The sequence below is a fragment of the Callorhinus ursinus genome, unplaced genomic scaffold (assembly GCF_003265705.2).
Source record: "Callorhinus ursinus isolate GAN/ISIS: 27379988/994484 unplaced genomic scaffold, GSC_fseal_2.0 scaffold6, whole genome shotgun sequence".
Classification (NCBI taxonomy): domain Eukaryota; kingdom Metazoa; phylum Chordata; class Mammalia; order Carnivora; family Otariidae; genus Callorhinus; species Callorhinus ursinus.
In genome coordinates this window covers 20,976,883-20,999,866 of record NW_027397068.1, presented here as the reverse complement: position 1 = coordinate 20,999,866, position 22,984 = coordinate 20,976,883, and the positions used below count along the sequence as shown (strand labels likewise).

Sequence of the window (22,984 nt, the reverse complement as noted above, 5' to 3'; positions counted from 1 at the left end):
CAGGGGGTTATTTTGGGGGTTTAGGAAGAAGCTTTGTAAGAGTCAGAACTGGGTGAGAAAGCTATTCCTATGGAGAATAGAATCTCAACCAAATATAAGGTGTTAGGTGATGGGTTCCCCATTACTTATCTATCTTGGGTATTGGCAAGTTCTGAAGGGAACATACATTTGAAAAACATCAGCTTAATAAAATGACAGTGAAGGTGAGGGGGATGGACTCAGAGTGTGGGGAAGTGAAAAAGAATGGAAAGACATGGAAAGCGGGGAGGGGGGCAGAATAGCATGTATGCATTTTATTTGCTATTTGCCAACATTCTTAAAAGTAAGAAAAACTCCGTTGATATTAGTATCATTTTTTCTTTCTTTATATTTGGCCTTTATTTTTTCCCCTAGTAGAAGCCTAAATTAGCGGTCTTGATTATAGAAAAGGAGATTGGCTTTTTTAAACTTATGCCTTTGGTGAAAGAGGCAGCACATTTTCATTTAATTTGTTTGGATCTAACTTTTAAAGACCAATACCTCCCTAACTGCCCCCCATCCCCGGCCAAACTTTGAGAAAATAAGAAACAAAAGAACTATAATATCAATAGAATTTGGAACTTAGATCTGTAGTATTTACAAATACACCTAAACTTTACTAGCTATAGATACAGAATGAATTTCTGAGCATAAAAAATTAAGTTTTTCAGAACAAAAAATGTGGCCCCCAAAGTAAGGTTTACTCTATTTAAACAATGATAAATATGCCATCTATAACTCACAGGAAGCTGAACTGTTATAAGAAACTACATGGCAAGACTTTCTTTTTTTTCAATTATAAGTAATAATTTAAGTTATATTCTCCAACGAAGGAAACATAGAGTCATAGAGTTCACATGAAAGTCTTCAGAGACAGATAATTCTGTAAGGTAGGAAGGGTGGAAAATAGATCAGAAAGTAAGTGAAATGTATAGGCAGCAAGAGAGCATATGAACATTTGGACATTTTAAAATTATAAATGGTGTTCATGAGAAGTTGAGCCTATGGGAAAAGAAGTTTAGTGGTGTTGTCTCTTCCATAATTTAATATTATTCACAAAGAAGAAATCCTGGAAATACAAGGAAGAGAAATTGGGGAACCATTTCAATATCAGGTGGGAGTACCTGAAGTTTGCCTCAGTTAGAGTTTCTTTTTCACAAAATATTTTTGATTAGGAAAGTCATATATGTTTATTATAGAAAGAATTAAGATAATATAGAGAGGAATAAAGAGAAGATAAAGAACATCTTTAATCTATTTTCCAGATAGTCACTGTTAACATTTTAATTTGTTGCTTCCCACTACATGTATGTGCAAATACATACATATATGGTATATGTTAATTTAAAAAGAGATAATTTTTCATTCTATCAATAGTATTTTTCACATCATTAGAGTAAAAAAATTAATGACTGCATAATATTTTATCACATGGGTATGCCATAATTAACTAACGGTTCTATTGTTGGTTTTTATTTACTTATTTACAATTAAATGTAAGAAATTATGCTAAGTACCCTTGTATATAGACTTTTGATACTCATCTCTGACTATTTTCATAAGATATATTCCTAGGAGTGGAATTACTGGATTTAAGGAATGAACATTCTTAAGACTCTTGATAAACACTGATAGTTTACTCTTTTTAGAATTAGTATATAAGAATGCCCATTTATTTCACCTTGTCTTCATTGAGATTTATTGTCATTAAAATAAAATCTTTGTTGATTTGAAAGATAAAAATGACAAGAAAATCTGATAATTGCCTTAATTCATATAGGTTATTACAAGTGAGCTAAACTTTAAAAAAATTGTTCCTTAGCAATTTGTACATTGTTTACATCCTTTTCATATTTTTCTATTTCAGAGATATTGTATTATCAATTTGTAGAAGTTATTTCCCTGAGGTTTAAAGTACTATTCCTCCTCACTACAATACAGTTATAATTGTTCTGAATAAATGGTTGAGGATAAAATTAATTTAGTATTCTGGTTTGTTTAAGTATCACATATGCCATGCCTGAATTGTAACTTGACAAAAAATAAGTGCATTTTCGTAATATGCATAATGCTAAAATAATAACATGATTTGTTTCTTTAATTTAAGATTTCACAGGATATCAGAATGATCATTATCAATTATAATCTTGGAATTTAAAAATCCCTCACATAAACTTGCTTACTTAGTAGGTATTTTTTTTTCTTACTTATGTAGAAAGGTTTGCCAGTTTTTAAATTTTTGGTCATTTGGTCATTTGGATTTGAGATGAATAAAAGTTTATTGCATTGAGAATTATTTTGTTAATCACTTGCAAGTGGGCATCTGTTCTCTGTGAGATATGGTGCTAGACAGTCAATAGAGACTATCATAAGAGAAGGAATTTAGGAGATTGTTGTCAGATACACCATTCACCACACTGTGTGACAGGAACTAGATGTGCTAAATGAGTATTAGAGGCAGTGACCTGCTTAGGAGCTGAGGGGAGGGAGCAGGAAATCACTGTGGCCTGTGCGGGAAAGAAAGAAATTCAGATGCATGTCGTTGCAGGTCTGGACTTAGCTACACTGCAACTTGTGTCATGGGTTTGTGCAAAGGTATTCTGTAATCCCTGTTGTGAGGATGGTTGACTTTGCTACATCTTACCAAAATATTACAGTTTTTTACTTCCTTTTTAGTTATTGTTTGCCTATTGTTTACACCCCCCCAATCTTTCCTTCTTGAAATTACAATGTGATGGCAGACTTTGTGCCTAAGCCATCCCTCCCCCTTGTCCTGCTATCTACTCCATAGCATGTTGGATGAGACCTACAAAATAGAGGAGAAAGATGTTTCTAGGCAGAGGCAGTGTTTATGTAAAACCAAAGACTTTTGGGAACTACTGAAATCACCAAAGCAAATGGAGAAAACCACAAGGAGCAAACATAAATCCACTTATTAGTATGAGACTATTATATTTCCAAGGGTGCCTTAGCCTAATTTCCCAGCAGATGTCTTCATTTGTGAGCCTCTCACAGTATGGAATCCTCCTTATCAGCTATCTCTGCTGGGCTCCATGGGAGCCTGAAAATGAAACATAAACTAGGTCTCTCTGCTGCAGAGGTTTACCCAGTGGCCAGGCGGTAACTCTGCCAGAATATAAAGAAGGTCATGCACTTCGTGTGACAGTGATTCGAGAATCCAATTAAAAAGTTTAGTATAAGACGCAGTCATTCCTACTTAATCCGATCACAGTTTAATGCAATCCTCTGCTTATTGCAGTCAGCGCCTTTGGAGCCAAATCAATTGTATGTCTCTGTTTCCACGTTTTCCTCTGTAATTTGATCACCTTCAGCTGGTTTTTTTTTTTTTTTTAATAGCTCAGTTGGGAAATCTGGCAACATCTTTTAAGTATTGCCCCATAACGTAAAGCCAGCAAAGACACTTCACAATGGCCAGCTTCAAAACTGACATGACAGAAGCAAAAAGTCACTTGTCTAAAATGGAAGCACAATAGGATATGGCAGAGTTGAAGAGGAAAGGTTCTTGTGAAGAATCTTGACTCAACATGAGCTGATAAAATACTGCTGATTGCTTATCTGTACAATCATTCCACCTCACTTGAAGGTTGTAAATATTGTAGTGCTGCTGTTGGCATCATGGACACCAGTCTCCCAGTCAAAATGATAGAAATTATATTAATGCATTTCTCTGAAGCTAAAAGTACGTTTTAGTGATGAAGATAACTCTTATTTGCTTTGCAAGGGCATCGCACTGAGGTTCCCATATGGCAAGTTGGCACTTACCTCGTGAGTGGTCATGGCATATTGCCGAAGGGAAGGCCGAGAAGGCCAATGATGCAAAAATGGCCCCTTTTATTCTATTGGAATTTGAGTAATTCCAAATATGTACATGACTATTATAAAGTTTAGAGTAGACTCAGATGGTTAATTCTGCAAATTGAATGATTTCTGACTGTCCATAATGGAATAAGAGGATTACTTTGGTCTGTGCAAATACAAGTGAGATTGACAAGCTGCAAGTCCGTGAGTGCAAATTACCCATTTCACATTGCTTTTGGAGCCGAGGTACCTGATGTCTGCAGCTCTAGTACAGGTCACTCAAGGGAGAAAAAAAAAAGTAAATTGATATCAATAACCATTTTGAAAAATATGCCAAGGGCATATGCCACAGCTCCTCTTTTGATATGCCGATTGTATCTGGGAGAACAGCATGAGCTGCCCTACTGAGGGGAGCCTGTGGAGTCCTGAACATGGTCTAGGTGGTACTTTTCAGGAAAGCTTTAGAGGTAGAGTAGGGCTGTGTCCTGTCCCTCCTTTACTAAAGTCAGCGAAGTCAAATTCCTCCCTATACTCATTTCAGAATCCAAGGGCTGTGCACCCAAGTATTCTATTTTGTCCCGCTCCACAGGGGAACATTGAACAGCTTTACTAGGCATATACCTAACTTTGAGAATGTGTGTGTGGTGTGTGGTGTGTGTGTGTGTGTGTGTGTGTGTGTGTGTGAGAGAGAGAGAGATACCAGAATGTGCCTCACTGAGGAGAAGGGAGGGAGTGTTTGAGTTTGGAGGAGGGAAATGGAACCCATAATGTGATTCCCATCAGCATCTAGACCTTTAATCCATACAAATGAAATGCTCCGATTTAATAGAATTCTAAAAGTAAAACAAATGCTTTGTTCTTAGTGAATCTGTCATTCAGAGCTGCTCTTGGCAGCACATCAACTGTACTTGAAATGTCTTTAAGTGGGTATTTTTTTTATTGTGCTTTTCGTCTTAACACATCTTTGAGTTGTTAGAGGAATAGGAAGGCTGAGCTCCTCTCAGCATGTCAGGTCTGTGCAGCTCTGAAATCCCCATTTGCTTACTTAGCCATGAAGAGCTTACCTTACTTAGTAAGTATTTTGGCCATAGTGCAATAGAGTTTAGAGACCAAGAAGCAACAGAGCAAATTAACATGAGTTAGTGGTAGAGAGGAAAGAAATACAGCCATAAGGAGGTGTTTGTAATAAAATGTATTACAATTGCTACCAAAGTGGAACTATTGTTTTGGGGAAATCAGGTGCCAAAAAAGCACCACAAAGTGTGGAAGTAAAGAAATAATACTTAGTATTTATTGAGCATTTACTCTGATCTAGGCACTGTGCTGTGAGTTTTTCGTATAATACTTTTCTAAACCTTAGCACATCCATCTCTGAGTTATAAAGAGGAAATTGAGGTCTAGATGGGCTGTTACACAGTAAGTGGCTCAAACCATGGTCTATCTGACCTCATGATCTTTTGCTATTTTGGTGGATTCTTTGTGGTCTTTTTAGATGTGCACCAAAATATTAAATTTTTTTATTGAAAGTATTTGCATAACTATTCTTATAGTTCTTAACATTTTCACGTGACTGTGTAGAATTTCAAATCGTTTATTGGTTTTGAATTTTTATTTAAGTTTATTCAGAGTATTTCTATCATTGGAAACTATGCAAAAAGTTTGGGAAGACTTCTTCAGTAGTTGAGATACATACTTTGGGGGGTCTGATGGTGTCCATGAGAGAAATGAATCCTTGTTTACCTCTATTTATCACCATGAAGTCTCTGTGCTGAAATGTTGCATTAAGATTGTGTTTTAAAAATTGTGTGGCCATATGTTCATGGGTGCAAGGTTTTTGTTTTCAGCCTAGGTCCTGTTGGGAAGGGACTGAATGGATATACTAGTATCCATTTGACAGAGGAGATGCCCAAGCAAGGGAGCTCTACCTCCTGTCAGAGACCATCTTGCTCACTGTCACATGCATGTGATCTCAGGGCAGGTGGTTCATGGGACTCACCGCCCAGAGGGGTCTTTTCCAACAGAGACATACTGTTGGGCTGCTGGTTATTAATAGTCATTGAGGAAAACAGTCCTTTCTGAGCTGCGTCTTTATCTTCTTCCTCTTCCAAATGTGTGAAATATTATGCCATTGGAACATAACAGGACGTTTCTTGACTCTTGCCCTCTAGGAACTTAGAACCTCTAGGAAAGATTAGACATTATCACTTGAAAAATAAGGTTGGAGATAGTTTTTGGTCCCCTCCCTACTTCCCTAAGGAACTGGCCCTGGTGTCTTCTTCATGAGCACAGCAACTTAGTCCTTCTGTTTATTGATGTCTCCCCAGGGCCTCCACAGAGTCACTCACTCAGTAAACATGTGTTGAAGGAATGAATGGGGTCAGCAGTTGGGAAGGGCTTCAGGGCAAGTAGGATTTAAGACAGTTCTTCTTTAGAGGAGTTCTATAGGAATGTGTTGGAGGAGGAAGAGAGGAAAGTATGAGGTTAGTTTGGGGAGAACTATTTTGGGTAAGCTGAGGGGCTGATGAACAAAAATTTTCAGATACTGTCAGAAAAATAGGTGGGAACCACATTTTGGAGGGCATTGAATTTCTGACCTGGGAGTGCAACGACTCTCTGTTGTGTGTTTTCCTTGGGAGATGATAAGAGTAGTAAAGCAGACCAGTCATATGATTCAACTTCCCAAGCCTGGAAGACAAATTGCATGCCCACCTTCTAAATTTTTGTTGCTAACATAGGATAATTTTTTTTTTAACTCGCACTGAGTAGATGCACTATTTGATATAAAGTCATTGTAATTTGCTGACATATACCAGCATGCTGTAGTTTGTGGCAGTGATATTATTGAACCTGTTTCAGCTGATTTCTATCCCTTGTCACTTGAGAGACTCCTGGCCTGAATTATCCTTTTGCCTTTGCCTGATCTCTCTGTAGAAGTACAAATAGGGAAAAGGAAGAGAAGATAAATGAATCTTTGCTGATCCCTAGAAATCTACCAATCACTTTAACATATCTAACTTTATTAGTTTATTACTTTAATATACCTATCTTAAGCCAAAGAGTATTAAAAATGCATGTACATTTTTTAGAAAGGCGAACCCATTAGAAAAAAAGGAAAAATAAAATTAGGAAAATGAAAGAAGCTAGTGAGGTTTGTTGCACAAAATGCCTGCCCTGAGGACTCGTCCACTTGTTAGAGGTGGTTACAAATCAGACTTGGGGCTCAGGGCTTTTTGACTTCCAGGGCAACGGGGGAAACATGATGGGTTATATGATTCATGGTGTCTGTGAGAGAAAAAGAAATCAATTACCCAGGAGCAGTCTAACTAGTTCTGGAACCTGAAAGGAAATTCTTCCACGAGTCCTCATAAAGAAGGCTATGAAACATTTTATTTTGCCTGCCAGTGGGAAAGGTTGATATCCTCTTATGAAAACTGAGGAGTCAGTCAAGATTCTCTGCTGCCTGGAGCGGGCTGAGGTGATAGCTGTCATCTTCAGTCACTAAATACCTTATACCCACATACCTTTGTAATGAACTCTCCAAGACATACTCTTTATCCTCATCACATCATAGTCTGCAATGATTATGTTTGATATTTGTTCACTGTTTCTTCTTGGAAATAGATTGTAATCTGTGGAAGGGCAGGGACTCTAGGCATCTTACTCATTCTTTCATTTCCAGATAGCACAAAACCTGGTATGTCGTAGGAGCTTAATAGATATTTATTGAAGATGAAGTGGAAATAACTCATGGTAAAATGTACCCTAATGTAACTGAATTAGTTAGCCGGTTAAAAGGGATTTTTAACTACTTAGTAGCCTAGTTTCACTGGTTTGCTAGCTATAAAAATATTAGGAATGTTTGCCACAATGACTGATTTTGGAACAGCTGACTTTCTTCTTGCCAATAATCAGATAGCATCAGATGGTCAGTTGTCTGTTGAGTTCACCCTACACAGAAAATCCTTTAGAGTCGATTTTATAATCTATACCTCACCAATGAGGACACACAAGCTCAGAGAAGTTGAGTTATGGATTTATTTTCTACTTATAAAAGTAATCAAAAATGTGTTTTAAAATCAAGACATTTTCATGAGCATATCATATAATTTGGCTTTATACAGCTACCTCTGTATACATTAGTTAAATATTAGGCATTTCTAAAATAATCAAGGTGTTTGTGGCGACCAGTTATATGGCTAACTTTTGCTTGCTTCCTTTTCAAATATGGATTACTGCCATTCCTGGTGAGAGAACACATGTAGCCATTTCCTGTGGTGGCAGATTAAGGGCTGTGTCCTCTCACCCTACAGGGACACGGAATACAAAGGGTTGCAGCTCTCCCTGGATCAAATCTCAGCCTCTAAACCAGCCTTCTCCTACACCAGCAGCTCCACTCCTACCATGACTGACAACAGGAAGGGGGCCAAGTCCAGGCTCTCCAGCTCAAAGTCAAAATCCAGAACTTCCCCCTATCCTCAGGTAGGTGCACTGCCATTTTGCAACTTTCTTGTGTGTGTGTGTGTGTGTGTGTGTGTGTGTGTGTGTGTGTGTGTTTGTGTGAGAGAGAGAGAGAGAGACTTGGTTTGGACTCAAAGTTGAGGAAGTATTAAAACAGTTTGGAATTCATTATCTGGTTGTCATAAATTTAAAACTTCTATGTATCTGGAAAGCTTTCTAAAACTATCTTCTTCCTGCTCTTCTCCTTTTAAAATAACTATGCTAGTAAAAATTTGAAATGATCTTGTGGTTTGCTGCTTTTATATAAAGATGGAGAGAGTCTCAGTTGGAATTGGAGCCATAACTTTGTTTTTTCAAAGAGATTGATCCTGACCAAAATGATGTAGCCAGCATAGCAAAATATGGAAAACAAGAGCTTAACATAGTAAAACTGATTCTAAGGACAGGAACTGAAGTAGAAGGAAATGAAGAGGCAGAGGCAAAGAATCAAGGATGCATCTTGTCATGAGATTTGTGCACAGGAGGACTATATGGGGAGGGAGGGAAATAGAATCTACCAGATGGGAGGAATGGTAGGAAAAGCAACTCTCTTCTCATCTTTACAAGGTGGTGAGCTGATGAGACCCAGAGGAGATATTCCAGAAATACTGCAAGGCACCAGGATGAGTCTGTATTCTTGGAAGGAAAAAATTATTTTTCTGATCAGTCACTGAGATATAGAAACTAGACTGTGCCAAGATATGTGCACAACTCCCTCCTGGTCTGAAAGAAGTAAAACAGACCTGGGGATTCTCTACTCCCAGGATCTCGGGACCATCTTACATCTACCCCGTTCCTTATAGCACCACATCACTCGAGTAACTCAGGAGTTGGTTCCCAGGCTTATATAAAGCTAAACTGGATTTGGAGTTATTTTGTCAAAGTGGTCTTTATCATTTATGTTCTAAATATATTTTTTAGAGTAAAACTGGCCATCTACGAGTTACAGAAACTATTTCCTTACTTCTCAGAGCTATATTACTCTGTTGATTTCTACAAATGTATATACAGTAAATGTCATTCATTGAACCGATGCTTACTAAGAAGCTACTATTTGCTAGATTATTTTAGCAGCCTGGTATATAAAGATGAGAAGATCATGACCCCCCAAAAGAGACTTATGTCACAATTTAAAATCTCCCACAGAAGGCTAGATCTCTTTACTCTGACAAAAGGGAGGGAGTTGATATGTGATATCTAGACAATTTTCAGTGTCCACCCTCTGTTATGAGGACTGAACACTTTACTTAAAAAGTACATTTTAGTTAAAGTCACTGTGGAGGAGGAGTTGCTTCTTTTTATTGAACATCTGAGAAGCTTTTCTTACTATAATCTTGTACCTTGGGGAAAAAGTTTTACTGTCTCTTTTTATTACTTGGAAGGATCAATTACACCTTTGGGTAATTTTATCCTTAAACATACAGGAATGTTGAACACAGAGATGAAAGAAGAATTTAAATTAGGAAATACTAAGTTAAGAAGGAATTTATCTGTTGTTATGCAGAAATTAAACCACAAAATATCTCCCCACTGGACTTCTAAAAACTCACTAATTCTGTCTGCTTTCATGCATAGCTCTAACATCTAAAATTTCTGTTAGTTTGCTCTAATGGTAGACTACTCATTTTTTAAAAATATTTATTTATTTATTTATTTATTTGAGAGAGAGAGAGCATGCATGAGTGGGGGGAAAGCAGAGGGAGAGAGAATCTTTAAGCAGGCTCCATGGCCAGCATGGAGCCCAGTGTGGGGCTCGATCTCATGACCCTGAGATCATGACTTGAGCTGAAATCACAAATTGGACATTTAACCGACTGAGCCACCCAGGCACCCCTAGATGACTCATTTTTTAAAAAATGTTGTAACTGTCATTAGACTGCTCTTTGTGCATGTGGTCATACACAAAGGAGGAGGAGTTAATTTGAAAGTTATACATGTTCCATAGTTTATTTTATTTTTAAAAGATTTTATTTATTTGAGAGAGAGAGAGAGCACGTGCAGGAGCAGAGGCGAGAGAGAGGCAGAGGGAAAGGGAGAAGCAGGCTCCCCACTGAGCAGGGAGCCCAAGGAGGGGCTCAATCCCAGGACCCTGGGATCATGACCTGAGCTGAAGGCAGATGCTTATCCAACTGAGCCACCCAGGCACCCCACATGTTCCCTGGTTTAAAAAAAATACCGAAGATTGTCTATACCTTGGACTGGCTGTCTCTGCCTTTGGTAGCTCCTGTATATAAATTCTCCAACCTACCAATGTTGACCCACAGGTAGGGACATCTCTCGCGCCTATTTAGCAGGAAGAAGTTACAGAAGGTAACAACTTTAAAGATTTAAGGGTCAAAATTGTTCAGGGGGGAATGATGTAGAGAACAAAGGCAAGAAAAGAAATGTAGATAAAATTAAATTTCCTTATAACCTGCAGCCCATCGACAAATACTTGAGGCTGGTAGAGTAGACATTCCTCTAGGAAACTCCCATCTTAATGTTAATGCTTTGCTAAAGGGAAAAACAATCTTAGCTTGATAATAGCAAGGCCTCCAGGATCCCGCGCTTCTTCTTTAGCATATGAAAGTCCTTTTGGAAACTTCCCTTTTTCTTTACCTTCCTCAACTCCAAAGTATATAATCAATTGCTCCTCACAACTCCAGTGCTGCCCTTTCTGCCCATGGGTCCTGTCCCCCGTGCTATAATAAAAACACCTTTTGCACCAGAAAAAAATAATACAGAAGAGTGGAAAGTAGAAAAAACACTTCTATTCCCTATTTTCCCTCTCTAAAATGGTGCTTTCTTCTAGAAATATTCTAGGATGTATAAAAATCATGCACATGCAAACACGTGTGTCCATATAAGATTTCTCTTGATGTTTGTGTGTTCATTTTTGTGCTTAGTACTTACATATATGTAGTCCTTAAAATTTTGGCTATATGTCTCATTTGAAATCACACAGTCATGAATTAAGTTTACTTAATGTTTATGTGCCTAGTAAAGGTTATTCTTTAATTGTGTTTACTTTAGACAGTCATGGTGCTAGGTCAATCATTGACTGAGTTCCTGCTATATGGGCTACTAATATGTAGAGATCAGAAATGGAACATACTGCCTTTGCTTTCAAGGAGCTACTCCTATAGACAGATGAGGGAACAGGCATTTGTAGTGAATTGTCATGGGGTGAGCAGAAGGCCCTCTGGGGGCAGGCACATTGGCAAAGCATGAAATCCAGGGCAAACTCATCACTGTATCTTCTGGAAGAAAGCAAGTTGGTAGCATCATCTTGGATTCCAAATCCTTAGAAATGTTAAAGAAAAAAAAATAGCTACTCAGAAGTCTCATTTGTTTCAAATTGTCCTTGTATTATGAAGGGATACTTAACCTTTAATTTTCATGCATCTTTGCTATTATGTGTCTTTGACTCAGTAGATGCTAGCTGAGAACCTCCATTGGAAAGATGCTGGCCCTTGTGGTGAATGAGGGTAGGGGTTGGGTGAAAGGTGCTAGAATATAAAAAAGTGGTATAAGAAATGTCCTTAAGTTTTACAGTACAGCTGAAATGATAATTTACACATTAGAATCAGTACCATATAGGAAAGAGATGGTGTACACAAAGAGCTTTATGAGTGGTTCAGTTGCAGGGACTGTGGCCTGGATGACTGGAGAAGGCATTGTGCCTGACCTGGCTTTGAGAGTATGATTCAGGCATACAGGCATAAGGGAAAGGAGAGGACACTTCAGGGAAGACCAAGATTATGAAGAAATGCAGAGATGCATTATTACTGGAACTGGAGTGAAGTGGGGGAGAGTTTGTCCCTGTGGATGAGGACTAAGGATGATATGTTGGGAAGCATTGATTGGTGCCAAACATCTGCCAGGCCAAGGAATTTAGAGTTCGTTTTGTGAAGAGACAGTAAAGGCTTTTGAACAGGAAATGAAAACATAAGGTGGTTAAAGCAAGGCAGACTCCTCATGTGAATAGTCCCGGCGTGTACCTGTGAAGGTCTGAACTAAAGTTCTCTATGGAAGTAAAAGGCCTTGTAGAGGAAGAATGGATGAAACCCTTTTTGTCCTTGGCTGCTTGCACCAATTGTCCTTACAGAGTAATTTGATCACTTAAAGATTTATCTTGAAATTATACTTTAAAGCTTATTTTTTGTAGTTAATGACAAATTCATACTGAATTTTCCTTCATAGGTTAATAGATCCATAATAAATGCATTTTTGGTTCCTAAATGATCGAGCTTTTGCATTTAATTTTAAATACTTCTGCCCCTTTTCTCAAAAATAAAAAGAAAATCTTGTCTGTTATTTCCATGGTTACATGCTTTTAGCGTGCAAAATCTTCTCATTAGAGTTTTCAAGAGGCAGTTTCCAGAGCAAAGCTGAGCTTACAGGGTACTGTCTTGCTCCTCTTATTAGTTATGTAAATGGAGATTTAATGATTCTATCAATGTTATTTATTAGGCTCTTTGCTCTATGATGTGTTGGGCATATCTAGAAATTTCTCAAAGATGTCTGCTGAATGGCAAATAGTAACATTGCTTTTTGGAATTATTTAGCCTCCCTTCTTTGAACATGTGAGACATGCACAAATTGTAATTTGCTGTCACACCCAGTTTGCAGTAATAGATGAACCTTCAGGTCCCCTCCTGATATGAGATGCTCTTGGGAATGATTTTAGACTTGATTATATTATAGCCACTTAATGAATGACTCAATCACCTTTGTACCTCTATGTATTACTCAGGACAAGAAAGGTCAAAACAGAATTGTTTTTGAATGGTTTTGGAAAAATTGTCGTAGGCACTATTATAGTTGATTTCCAAAGACTCTGCACAGAGCTACTGCGCTTTTCTGTATAGCGGCAAAACTGTTAAGGCCTGGGGATACGTTATGACAGTTGTATTTTATTGTTATTGAGGTTTATATTCATGAAAATAGCAACTTGTTTTTATAGTTCTGTTGAATCAGAAATGTTGTTTGTAGAATTTATTTTTCAGATCTTATCTATTATCAATTGCTACAATATTTTTCACCTGTTTTTATGGAAAGGAGCCATGGCTACTCTAATATAGTTGGATGTTATCTTGCTATGATTTAATTATGTCAATCATGAATAAATTGCCTTCCTATTCCATAGCCCCCCCATTCCACCTTCTGATTCCTGTTTCCTTTTAAACTTCTCATTATGGCATGTTTATAATTGTTACGTTTATTATAGACAGTGCGTGCCCTCTTGTTTTATTGCATCATCCTGCCCTCCTCTTGCTTTTTCCCTAGTCAGTCATAACCAATACACCATATAATTCTGTAATAACAGCGCATGCATAAGACTGTGTGTGCTTCTGAAATCTGAAAGTATTTAATCACTTGCTACAGATACACTGTAACACTTGCAGGTTTTACTCCACATCTGTTACCTTAAATAGTCCCACAGAACCCTCTTAATTTTCACTGCCAGCAATCTGGCTTCCTTTTGGTGAAGGTAAAAACTCTATTTCTGCAAAGGTTCTTTCTGACCTCAAAAATACACAGTGACTGCTATGCTAAGAGCCTAACTAAAAAGTTAGGTTCCAGAGAAAAGAAGGACCAAGGATTTCTCAAATATAGGACTTCTGTGACTACCAGGAGAGACATCCCCTCATTTCATGTTTTATATGTAGCATGAAAACATGTAATCCTTGATCATTAACCATAAGAAAAGTTTTTAATGTATCTTTCAAATAAATGAAGTTATCTTTTCAGAAATTTCATAGGCTTGTTTATATTTTCTGGCCATGTATAAATTTGAGATTAGTGTCCCTCTCCTACAGAAATATCAGGAGATTATTAGAGTGGTCCTTTATGGTTTTTAAAAAACATCTTCATAGATGAAACTCTGAGTATTATTTTAGAAAAGATTCTGCTCAATAAGATGAGACCTCTGTGTTATGGGTTTGTTCTTTGGTTTTTACTGTTATATTTAGTTAAATAACTATTATGTACACTAAAATGCTAAAGGTAGGTCCTCAAGGAACTGTGTGCATGGTCTTGTTGGGGAGGCAAGGCAATATTTTAGAGAAGAATTATAAGATGTGGTCATTCATGGGACCTCAAGACCACAGCTTCTGCCTTTTTATTCTCTTGGCACATGGTTGAGGCGGGGGCACAGTGGTGTCCAGGATTAATGGATGGATGAGCCCATGAAGGGGGTAGGGGAGGTAGAGAAAGAAATAGGGCAGTGATGAGATGTATTAAGTTCTGGAGACACAGTCTTTGCCCCAGAGGGTTTACAGATTCATTGGGGGAGATAAAAATGTAACGGTAATTCTTTTTCAAGAAACAGATGAACATAGGGGAAGGGAAGGAAAAATCAGATAAGATGAAAAGGGAGAGGGAGGCAAACCATAAGAGATGCTGAACCCTAGGAAACAAACTGAGGGTTGCTGGAGGGGAGGTGAGGGGAGGGATGGGGTAACTGGGGGATGGGCATTAAGGAAGGCACTTGATGGAATGAGCACTGGGTGTGATATGCAACTGATGAATCACTAAATTCTGAAAGTAATAATACACTATGTGTTGACTACAATGAATTTAAATAATGAATTTTAAAAAAATAAAAAATGTTAAAAAGGATTTTTAAAAAACTAAAAAGATAATTGAAACCCAGTGTAGTAGATGTGTGTTAAAGGCCTGTGGTGGCATGTGCTGGGGGCTGACCTGCCTTTCTAGCAGTGGACTGGAGGTCGGAGTTGGGGGCTGACAGTGAGAGAACCAATGGCCTCGAGGCCTAGAGACCTCACATGTCATGGGGAGTTATCAGCAAGTGCAAGTTTATCCCTGTTTGCAAAGTTTGCAGTGGGACTATGGAAGGACAGTCAATAAAGCCCTTTAATTTGTGGGTGTTCCCTCAGGGACCAGACCCCATGCTTGCTCTAGCAGCTGTGCTTTTTTAGCTTCCCACCCACTTACCCTTCTCCCATTGCCTGTGTCCCAGAAGTTCTCTCACTCTGGGGGATTGCAATGGTATCTTAATTTTGCCCCCACTCTGGGACATTTTCCTCTACAGTTTGCCCTATTTCCCAGATTGACCTTAAAAGACCACCAATCATGTCAGTGCATGGAGAACTGCCATGGCCCTAGCTGTTGCTCAAGGTCATCTATAATTGGATCCTTAATTGCCTGATCAGTCTGCTCACTATTTGCTGAATCCCTTGTCCTCCCTGCCTCCATGCTTGTGCTTGTGCATTTATTTCTGCCTGCATTGCCTCAATTTTTAAAAATTCTGCCTATCTTCCAAGGCCTAGATTGAATGCTACATTTTTCATGAAATATAACTGGATTATATTTCCCCTTCAGTTCTCTATTTAGAATAATCTACCTTCTATTGCCTTCTAGATATGTTGTGTCTCCTCTCTCGGATTATAATCTCTTTGAAAGTAGTAACCATGTCTATTTCATATCCACCCCAACCCCACCCCAGCATCTAGTATGGTGTCTTCCACATATTTACTCACTAAATGTTAAGGGAATGAATGAATGAATGAATGAATGAATGATTACATTAAAAGTGTGAGAATACTTTGTTGGTTGCCTTTAGAGATATAAAAACTCCAAGGAGGGAAAACACTCTGCTACTAAGGAATTTATAACCTATGTAAAGAGGCAAAAAGTACACACCCAAAACAGCCTGGGGATGGTTTCACAGGTGCAAAATCCTGCAGCACAAATCAGACACCTAGGTGCTGAGGAGGAATTAGATGTGGTAGCGTGAATTAGATGTGTTGTAAGAGTAAGACTTTGAATAAGTGTTCTCTGTCTCTTACTCTAGGGGCAGAGAACCATCCACATCTCAAGTGGGCTTTCTATTCTCCATGTCCCCGCTGCATCTTCAATGCAACAATGGAGAGATGTGACAGCTGATATTTGTACACACGCACGTGTGTGTGTGTGCATGTGTGTGTTTTGATTACAAAATAATTGCAGTGACATTTGAGTGTCTGTGCATGAAATGCCTTGTTGGCATGTTTTCCTTCTCAGAGACCTGTCTTTGTTTATAGATTCAGCCCTAGTTCTAGAGCTCAGTTCCTATGATCAGTAGATACTTTCTAGATCACTCCTTTATTCTTATAATAATCTATATGCACTTTTTGTATTATACCTTTAGTAATATTATGCTCTATGTGGGATAGATTTCTTCTATAAGAAAGGGGAAATTCTCTTAAAACACTTTTTTTGTTTGCTGGTTTGGTTTGGTTTTTGATCTTTTGAACACAAAGGGCCTTGTGAGGGTCATGTTGCTTCATGTTTCTTGGCCCTTGGCCCTTCTAGGTTATTCCTACTGTCTTTGTCTGGTTCCAGGCTCTCTGGAGCAGGACATCACATTTAGACTACCTCCTGTGCCTCCTTACTATTCTTTCAGTCTCTGATCATTCCTGCCAGAGCAAATCATTTTTGGCATATACCCACCTCATTACCCTCTGCCCCAACCCTACTTAAAAACCTACAAGGGATGCCTGGTGGTTCAGTCGGTTAAGCATCTGCCTTCGGCTCAGGTCATGATCCCCGGGTCCTGGGATCAAGTCCCACGTTGGGCTCCCTGCTCAGGGAGCACCTTCCTACCACTCCCCTCCCCACCACTCGTGCTCTCTCTCTCTCTCTCTCTCTCTCTCTCAAATAAATAAATAAAATCTTAAAAAGAAGAAAAACCTACAGAGGCTCCTTGTTTGTTATAGTATGAGGTCCAGTCTCTAAATGTGGCCCAGGCTACATCTCCGCCCCTGCCTGCCTTACCTGTATGGGCTCCAGCTTCCCCTACATCAACTTTCCACTCTAGTTGGAGTCCACTGTATGGACACCTTGCCTGTGGAGACTCTCAAATCCCAGCTACCTACAAAAGCCCAGCTGCAGACTGCCTCTCATCCCCATAGATTCCTGGTTATAAGGCATAATTCGTGTTACACACATCTGTGCCAAAACATAGGATGGTGTGAATCTGGGGTAGACTTAATGTCAAAAATCAAGTGGAAAGCCTCTGCTTTTGGCTTAGTGGAAGTGATAGCAATTCTGGAGTTAGCAATTCTGCTCCCCAGCTGAACAGAAAGAGGAGAATGGCTGAATCTACCATCAAAATGTATCCAGAGGAATTTATTTTAACAAAAAATTTGTTTAAATAAAAATTTATTAAAACTAAATAGTGAAATTAAAGACAGCAGTGCCTTATTTGACAGTTCATGGTGGGATTTGACCCACTCATAATGGGAACCTTCTAGAGTTAAGAAAGTTAGATTTGGATATCTTTAAGAAATCTAAATTTAACTCTTCCTTCTTTCATAATTTTTAGGAAACTCCTGTTGGCATATTATACTGCATCAAATTGCTATGATTTTCTGGAAAAGTCAAGGTTCTGATTTACATTGTTTAATAGTTTGTGCTATTTTAATTTTCCTCATTATTTTACTGTGTTTGACTTAGCAGAAGAAAAGATAGAACGATTTTTCCTTTTACAGATACCACTTTGAAACTGATTAACTTGGTAGAGGGCCTTTGAGCTCCAGTTTCTTTTCACAAAATTACAAATCTGATAGATCTTCTCTTTTAACAGGCAGAAAGCAGGTAATACAACTGCCAATCTGTTGGCCCAGTTCTAGGACACTGCCAAGAGTAGCATGGGCAGCCAGTCCTTTGTCCAGACCCAGAACAAACCAGTAGAAGACCCAACAACACTGCACTAAGGGGTTGGAGCAGGTGACACCACCTGTACCCATCTAATTCATGCCCATCTAACCTGCCACTTCTATGTGAAAAGTCAGAGGGTGAGTTAGAGCATTGATGAAAGAATGGAAGTGGTTCTGGCTCATGCCCGAAGCCCATCATGGAAGAACATCACCATTAAAACTAATGTTACTGGTCCTAGAAATCCAGGATTTACCCCATGGGCTAGAGCTATTTCTGCATTGTCTATGCAAGTTGGGATATTCTTGATCATTTACAGCTGCATATGCCATGACATAAGAGGCTTAATTAAATGCTCCTTCTACGTTCATTACCTGTTTAAAATCTTTGGTGCAATGAAAATGCCTGCAAGTCTTTAGGACTTTACCTTTGGATTTACAAAAGGATGTGAATTGTGGATTTCATGGTTTGGGAACAGCTCTCTCCATATGAAACCCTATAAGAGATTCCTTACAGAATTACCCTGGAGGAAACCTAGCCTCGGGTCCGGAGTGCAGATTCCCTTCCAGCTGCATATCACCCTGACAGCTAATGAGATGTCAACTATGGTTACTTTTCTGTGAGAAAAAATGAGTGAACCAGATCCTAGGAGCATTTCTTTAACTGTGGGGGTGGATTAAGAGAAGGCCTATGACGTTTCAAACCATACTTGAGACACATTAAAAAACTTCCCATGTTTCTACTTCATGAACTGTATGGGGGAACTTACAGGTATGAAAAATTTCTCACCAGAATATTCTTTGAGCTAAAAATAACTAAAATGTGGATTAAAGCTAAAAGCAATGTCACAATAAATAATAGTTATAAGTGGAGCAAATCATAAAAATAATGGGAGAAAATCTTGTGAACACATTTTTAAACAGTGATTATGAGAAGCTGACAATTAATACCATTTTCTAAGTGAAAGAAGAAATGGCCAAAATATTTAAAATTGCAAATAGTAGAATTTTGAGTCTGTATTTGCTTTCTAATTGTTTATGGTATAAATGGAAATATTTATTGCTCAGTTCTTTTGGTAAAACCATCCTTGACTCTGGGATGTGACTCAATTGATTTTTTTTTCTTTTAAAGTGCATTCTCTAATTTTTCTTTTTTTTTTTTTAAAGATTTTATTCATTTATTTGAGAGAGAGAATGAGAGAGAGAGAGAGCATGAGAGGGGGTAGGGTCAGAGGGAGAAGCCTACTCCCTGCTGAGCAGGGAGCCGGATGCGGGACTCGATCCCGGGACTCCAGGATCATGACCTGAGCCGAAGGCAGTCGCTTAACCAACTGAGCCACCCAGGTGCCCCTCTCTAATTTTTCTTGAGGAAGTTTTTTTTTTTTTAACTGAACTCTTTAAGACCTATATGTAATTAAACTGGATTTCATAAAAAAACTCTTGAGGATTCTTTTCCGATGCTAAATATTTTGCTACTCGTGTATAAATTATACTTAGCCTCTCTTAATGTGTAGCCTATACAAAATTATTCTTGCTGTTGGTTAATAAGACAATAAGTTAGAAATAAGTGGTACAAGAAATCTCTACCTACTACTAGCAGGAATTCAGGAATGTAGAAAATAATGTCTACTTGATACCTTCTTTGCAGTTTTAGTTAGTTAGGACTTCTAGGTAGTACAATTTTTTAAGTTAGAAATGGATTCTTATTTCAAGGCTGTTCTCTTATATTATCACAGGCACGTGTTTTCACTCAGCTTCTCAGATTAGCACAAAATAACCTGCATAATTGTTTTTTAAAAATGCATTCAATTTTGATGTTAGTTTTTCTCTTACCCTTCTGTTTATCCTTGAGAAAACCCCTGGCAATCTCCAATTTGTGTAAGCCAAAGTCATTCTGTATAGTAAACACAACTCCTGTCTGAGGGAAGCAGCCCCAGCAGTGGGGGTTATTTTAATGGACATGCTGTATTACTTTAATCTAACCCTTTTACCATCTGTTCTTCCCAGAACAGTGAATGAAAAAAAAAAAGAACATATTTTATGTTTCAGGGTTACATTAGTAAAAAGTAAGATAAAAGTGATTTAAAAGCATGCATATGTTCTTAGTACAATGCAGTCTACATCTGTGATGTTTTTTCTCATGGTTCAGACACAAATCAAGAGGAAAGCTGCTCATGCCTGATAGAGTGAAAGTTTTTCATGGAAAACAAGACTTTGCCATAAGAGGGTCTCTCTCTATATTTTACAGCTAAAAATGATAAAAACCTCAATGAGCTGCCAGAATAAAAATAGATAACTGTAACATCTATTGTTAGAACATCTGGCATTTTTCCTGAGTTGGGTTGTTGCTGCCACATCCAGATGAATGCAGAGCACCTGTCTGGAACATACTGTGGAGGCAGGAATGAACCTCCTAACTGTTACTGAAGGAAGACTATCTGTGGGTGTAATTGTGGTGGAAGAACTTTCCTGGGATGGGAGAATACCACCCAAAGTCGTGTGGAGATAGTTTACTGTAGCGTAGGGCTTAGAGAAAGCCTCCTTTGTGAAAACACGCTTGGGGACCTGGCATCCATTACTGCTTAGAGAGTGGGACACTGCTGTGTCTACACACGTCTAGATGAGTCTGGGGAACAGGAAGGAGCAAGGGCTCTAGAATTGAATCCCTCCTCTTAAACTCCAGTCATGTGACCTTGGGCAAATTTTTTGTTTGTTTTTTGAGCTTCACTTGCTGCATCTGTAAAGGGATTAATAATACTTTTAAGATGTTAGCATTTAATAAGATAATGTCTGTGGGATCTCAGCATAGTGATTAGTGCATAGCAAGTATTTGGTAATGGTAGCTATTGTTGTTGTTATGGGTATTAGTTAGCATATGCCAATCATATATTCATTTGCCTCTTAATCAGTCATAAACTCCTGTTTACCTTCCCAAGCAACTACAGTGTTTAGAGAGAGAGAGAGAAATGGCTCCCTTCTTTGAACTCCTAAACTATATTGCTTTTCTCTCTACTCAGGCCAATGCCATTTTCTTACTTGTATTAAAGTTATGTTCTGTGCACCGTTTATGTTCTGTTCACTAGTGTGAAGGTGGAGCTGCATTTCTCATATCACCAGGCATACTGCTCTGCAAATAGTAGGCACTCAATAAATATTAGAATGAATCACAGGATGAATATTTGCAAAAAGTTCCCATTGGATGCATAGTAAGCCCCAGCTGATGGTTTAAACCTGTAGCCAGATGAGATATCTGTCTCTTCTGAAAGGGATGATTCTTTCGTGAACTGAATCCCAAAGGGGAGCTGGGGTACGTGGATGTCATTGACATCCATTTCTGGCAGTCATCAAAGCTCTTTGCCTGCCAGCTTTAGCCCAACTTTGGTGGGTGGCATTTGGTATCATATTTCGTGAGAACAAGGGCATCTTTCATCTGACCTACTTTTTAATTTGCCAACATGAATGCCTTTTTGAAAATTAACTTTTATTATTTATTTATTTATTTATTTATTTATTTATTTATTTATTTTTTAAAGATTTTATTTATTTATTTGACAGAGAGAGAGAGAGAGAGAGAGAGAGAGAGAGCACAAGCAGGGGAGCAGCAGGCAGAGGGAGAAGGAGAAGCAGACTCCCTGCCGTGCAGGGAGCCCGATGCGGGGCTCGATCCCAGGACCCTGGGATCATGACCCTAGCCGAAGGCAGACACTTAATGACTGAGCCACTCAGGCACCACCCCCCTTTTTTTAAATTTTAAATAAGAAATAGGAATAAATTAAGGTGCAGAGTATTCAGAATGACAACACATTTTCTAAGAAAGAGAAACAGAGGTTTCAGCAAAATTAACCAAAAATTAATTTTCAGTGAACTTTCTTTGATTTATGTAACCTAATTAAAATAGGGAATTAAATCATTCAGTTTCTTAGCATTAAATACAGGAGAAAGTGCCCCAAAAAGTAACAGATATTCTATAGCTCCTAAAACATTATTTTGTTTTCCTTGAAATTAGTATTGATGCCAACAATTGCTGGAAGAATCATCTACAGGGCTTGCATGTATTCCAGCTCATCATGATTCCCATTCTCTCTCCACCCTTAAAACACACCTTTGAGCTTTTTTTTTTTTTATGTTCAGTTAACCAGCATATAGTACATCATTAGTTTTTGATGTAGTGTTCAATGATTCATTAGTTGCATATAACACCCAGTGCTCATCAATCAAAGCTTAAGCAATAAGAACCAGTGGTACCAAAGTGCATTTCAGCTTTGAAAATCAGAGTATTTGGAAGAAAAGGCCCTAGTGTTTAGGTGATTGGCCAGTGGCCTTATTTCTTTTTGCAATTGGAAGGCTGATTTCTTTATCCTTTAGCATATATGTTTTATCTCTTACATACCTGTAGGGTGGGACTGAAAAACATGACCCCTAGATAATACAATCTGGGGAAAAAATAGTTTTACAAGATGGTGATATGATAACCATTCCTGTTTACCCAAGTGAAAGTTATTAGTTAAGGACATTTACATCATACATATGTATCTGTAACATGTTTGCATTTTTAAGAGTGCTTTGCTATATATTATTTATTTGATCCTCATTGCAATCCCACAATGTCAGTAGTCTGTTCCTATTCTGCAGATGGGAAAACCAAGATCCAAAGAAAGTGGTCTCTTGTACAAGTCACACAGTAGTGCACAGGTTTACTACTGCATAGTCACATGAGAGTAGACCACTGTCCTCCTATATTTGAGTCCAATGTTGTTTCTACTGGAATCCCTAGTGGATAACTTAAAATTACATTTTTAAGTACAAAATATTAATAATCAGTAATAAAAACAAAGCTATTTATATAATTAAGTTACAGCTTTGGGGGGCAAGTTTCCATTTCTTCAGAAAAATATTTTCATTTAATGGCTTTGTCTCTAATCTATAAATAAGGTATCAGTGTACTATATGGGCTTTTTTGATTTTAAAATATTTTGAAATGATTTCATACATAAAGAAATGTTGCTAGA

General features: G+C 38.1%; 1 protein-coding gene across 1 annotated transcript in view; it reads left to right on the top strand.

The window, feature by feature from the left end:
* The window catches only part of SIM1 (SIM bHLH transcription factor 1), a 65,574-nt gene that overhangs the window by 31,804 nt on the left and 10,786 nt on the right, over positions 1–22,984 (top strand). The window contains exon 9 of the mRNA XM_025860368.2: positions 8,148–8,316. Within this exon, the coding sequence (XP_025716153.1) occupies positions 8,148–8,316 (169 nt within the window). The remainder of the gene's footprint in view (positions 1–8,147; positions 8,317–22,984) is intronic.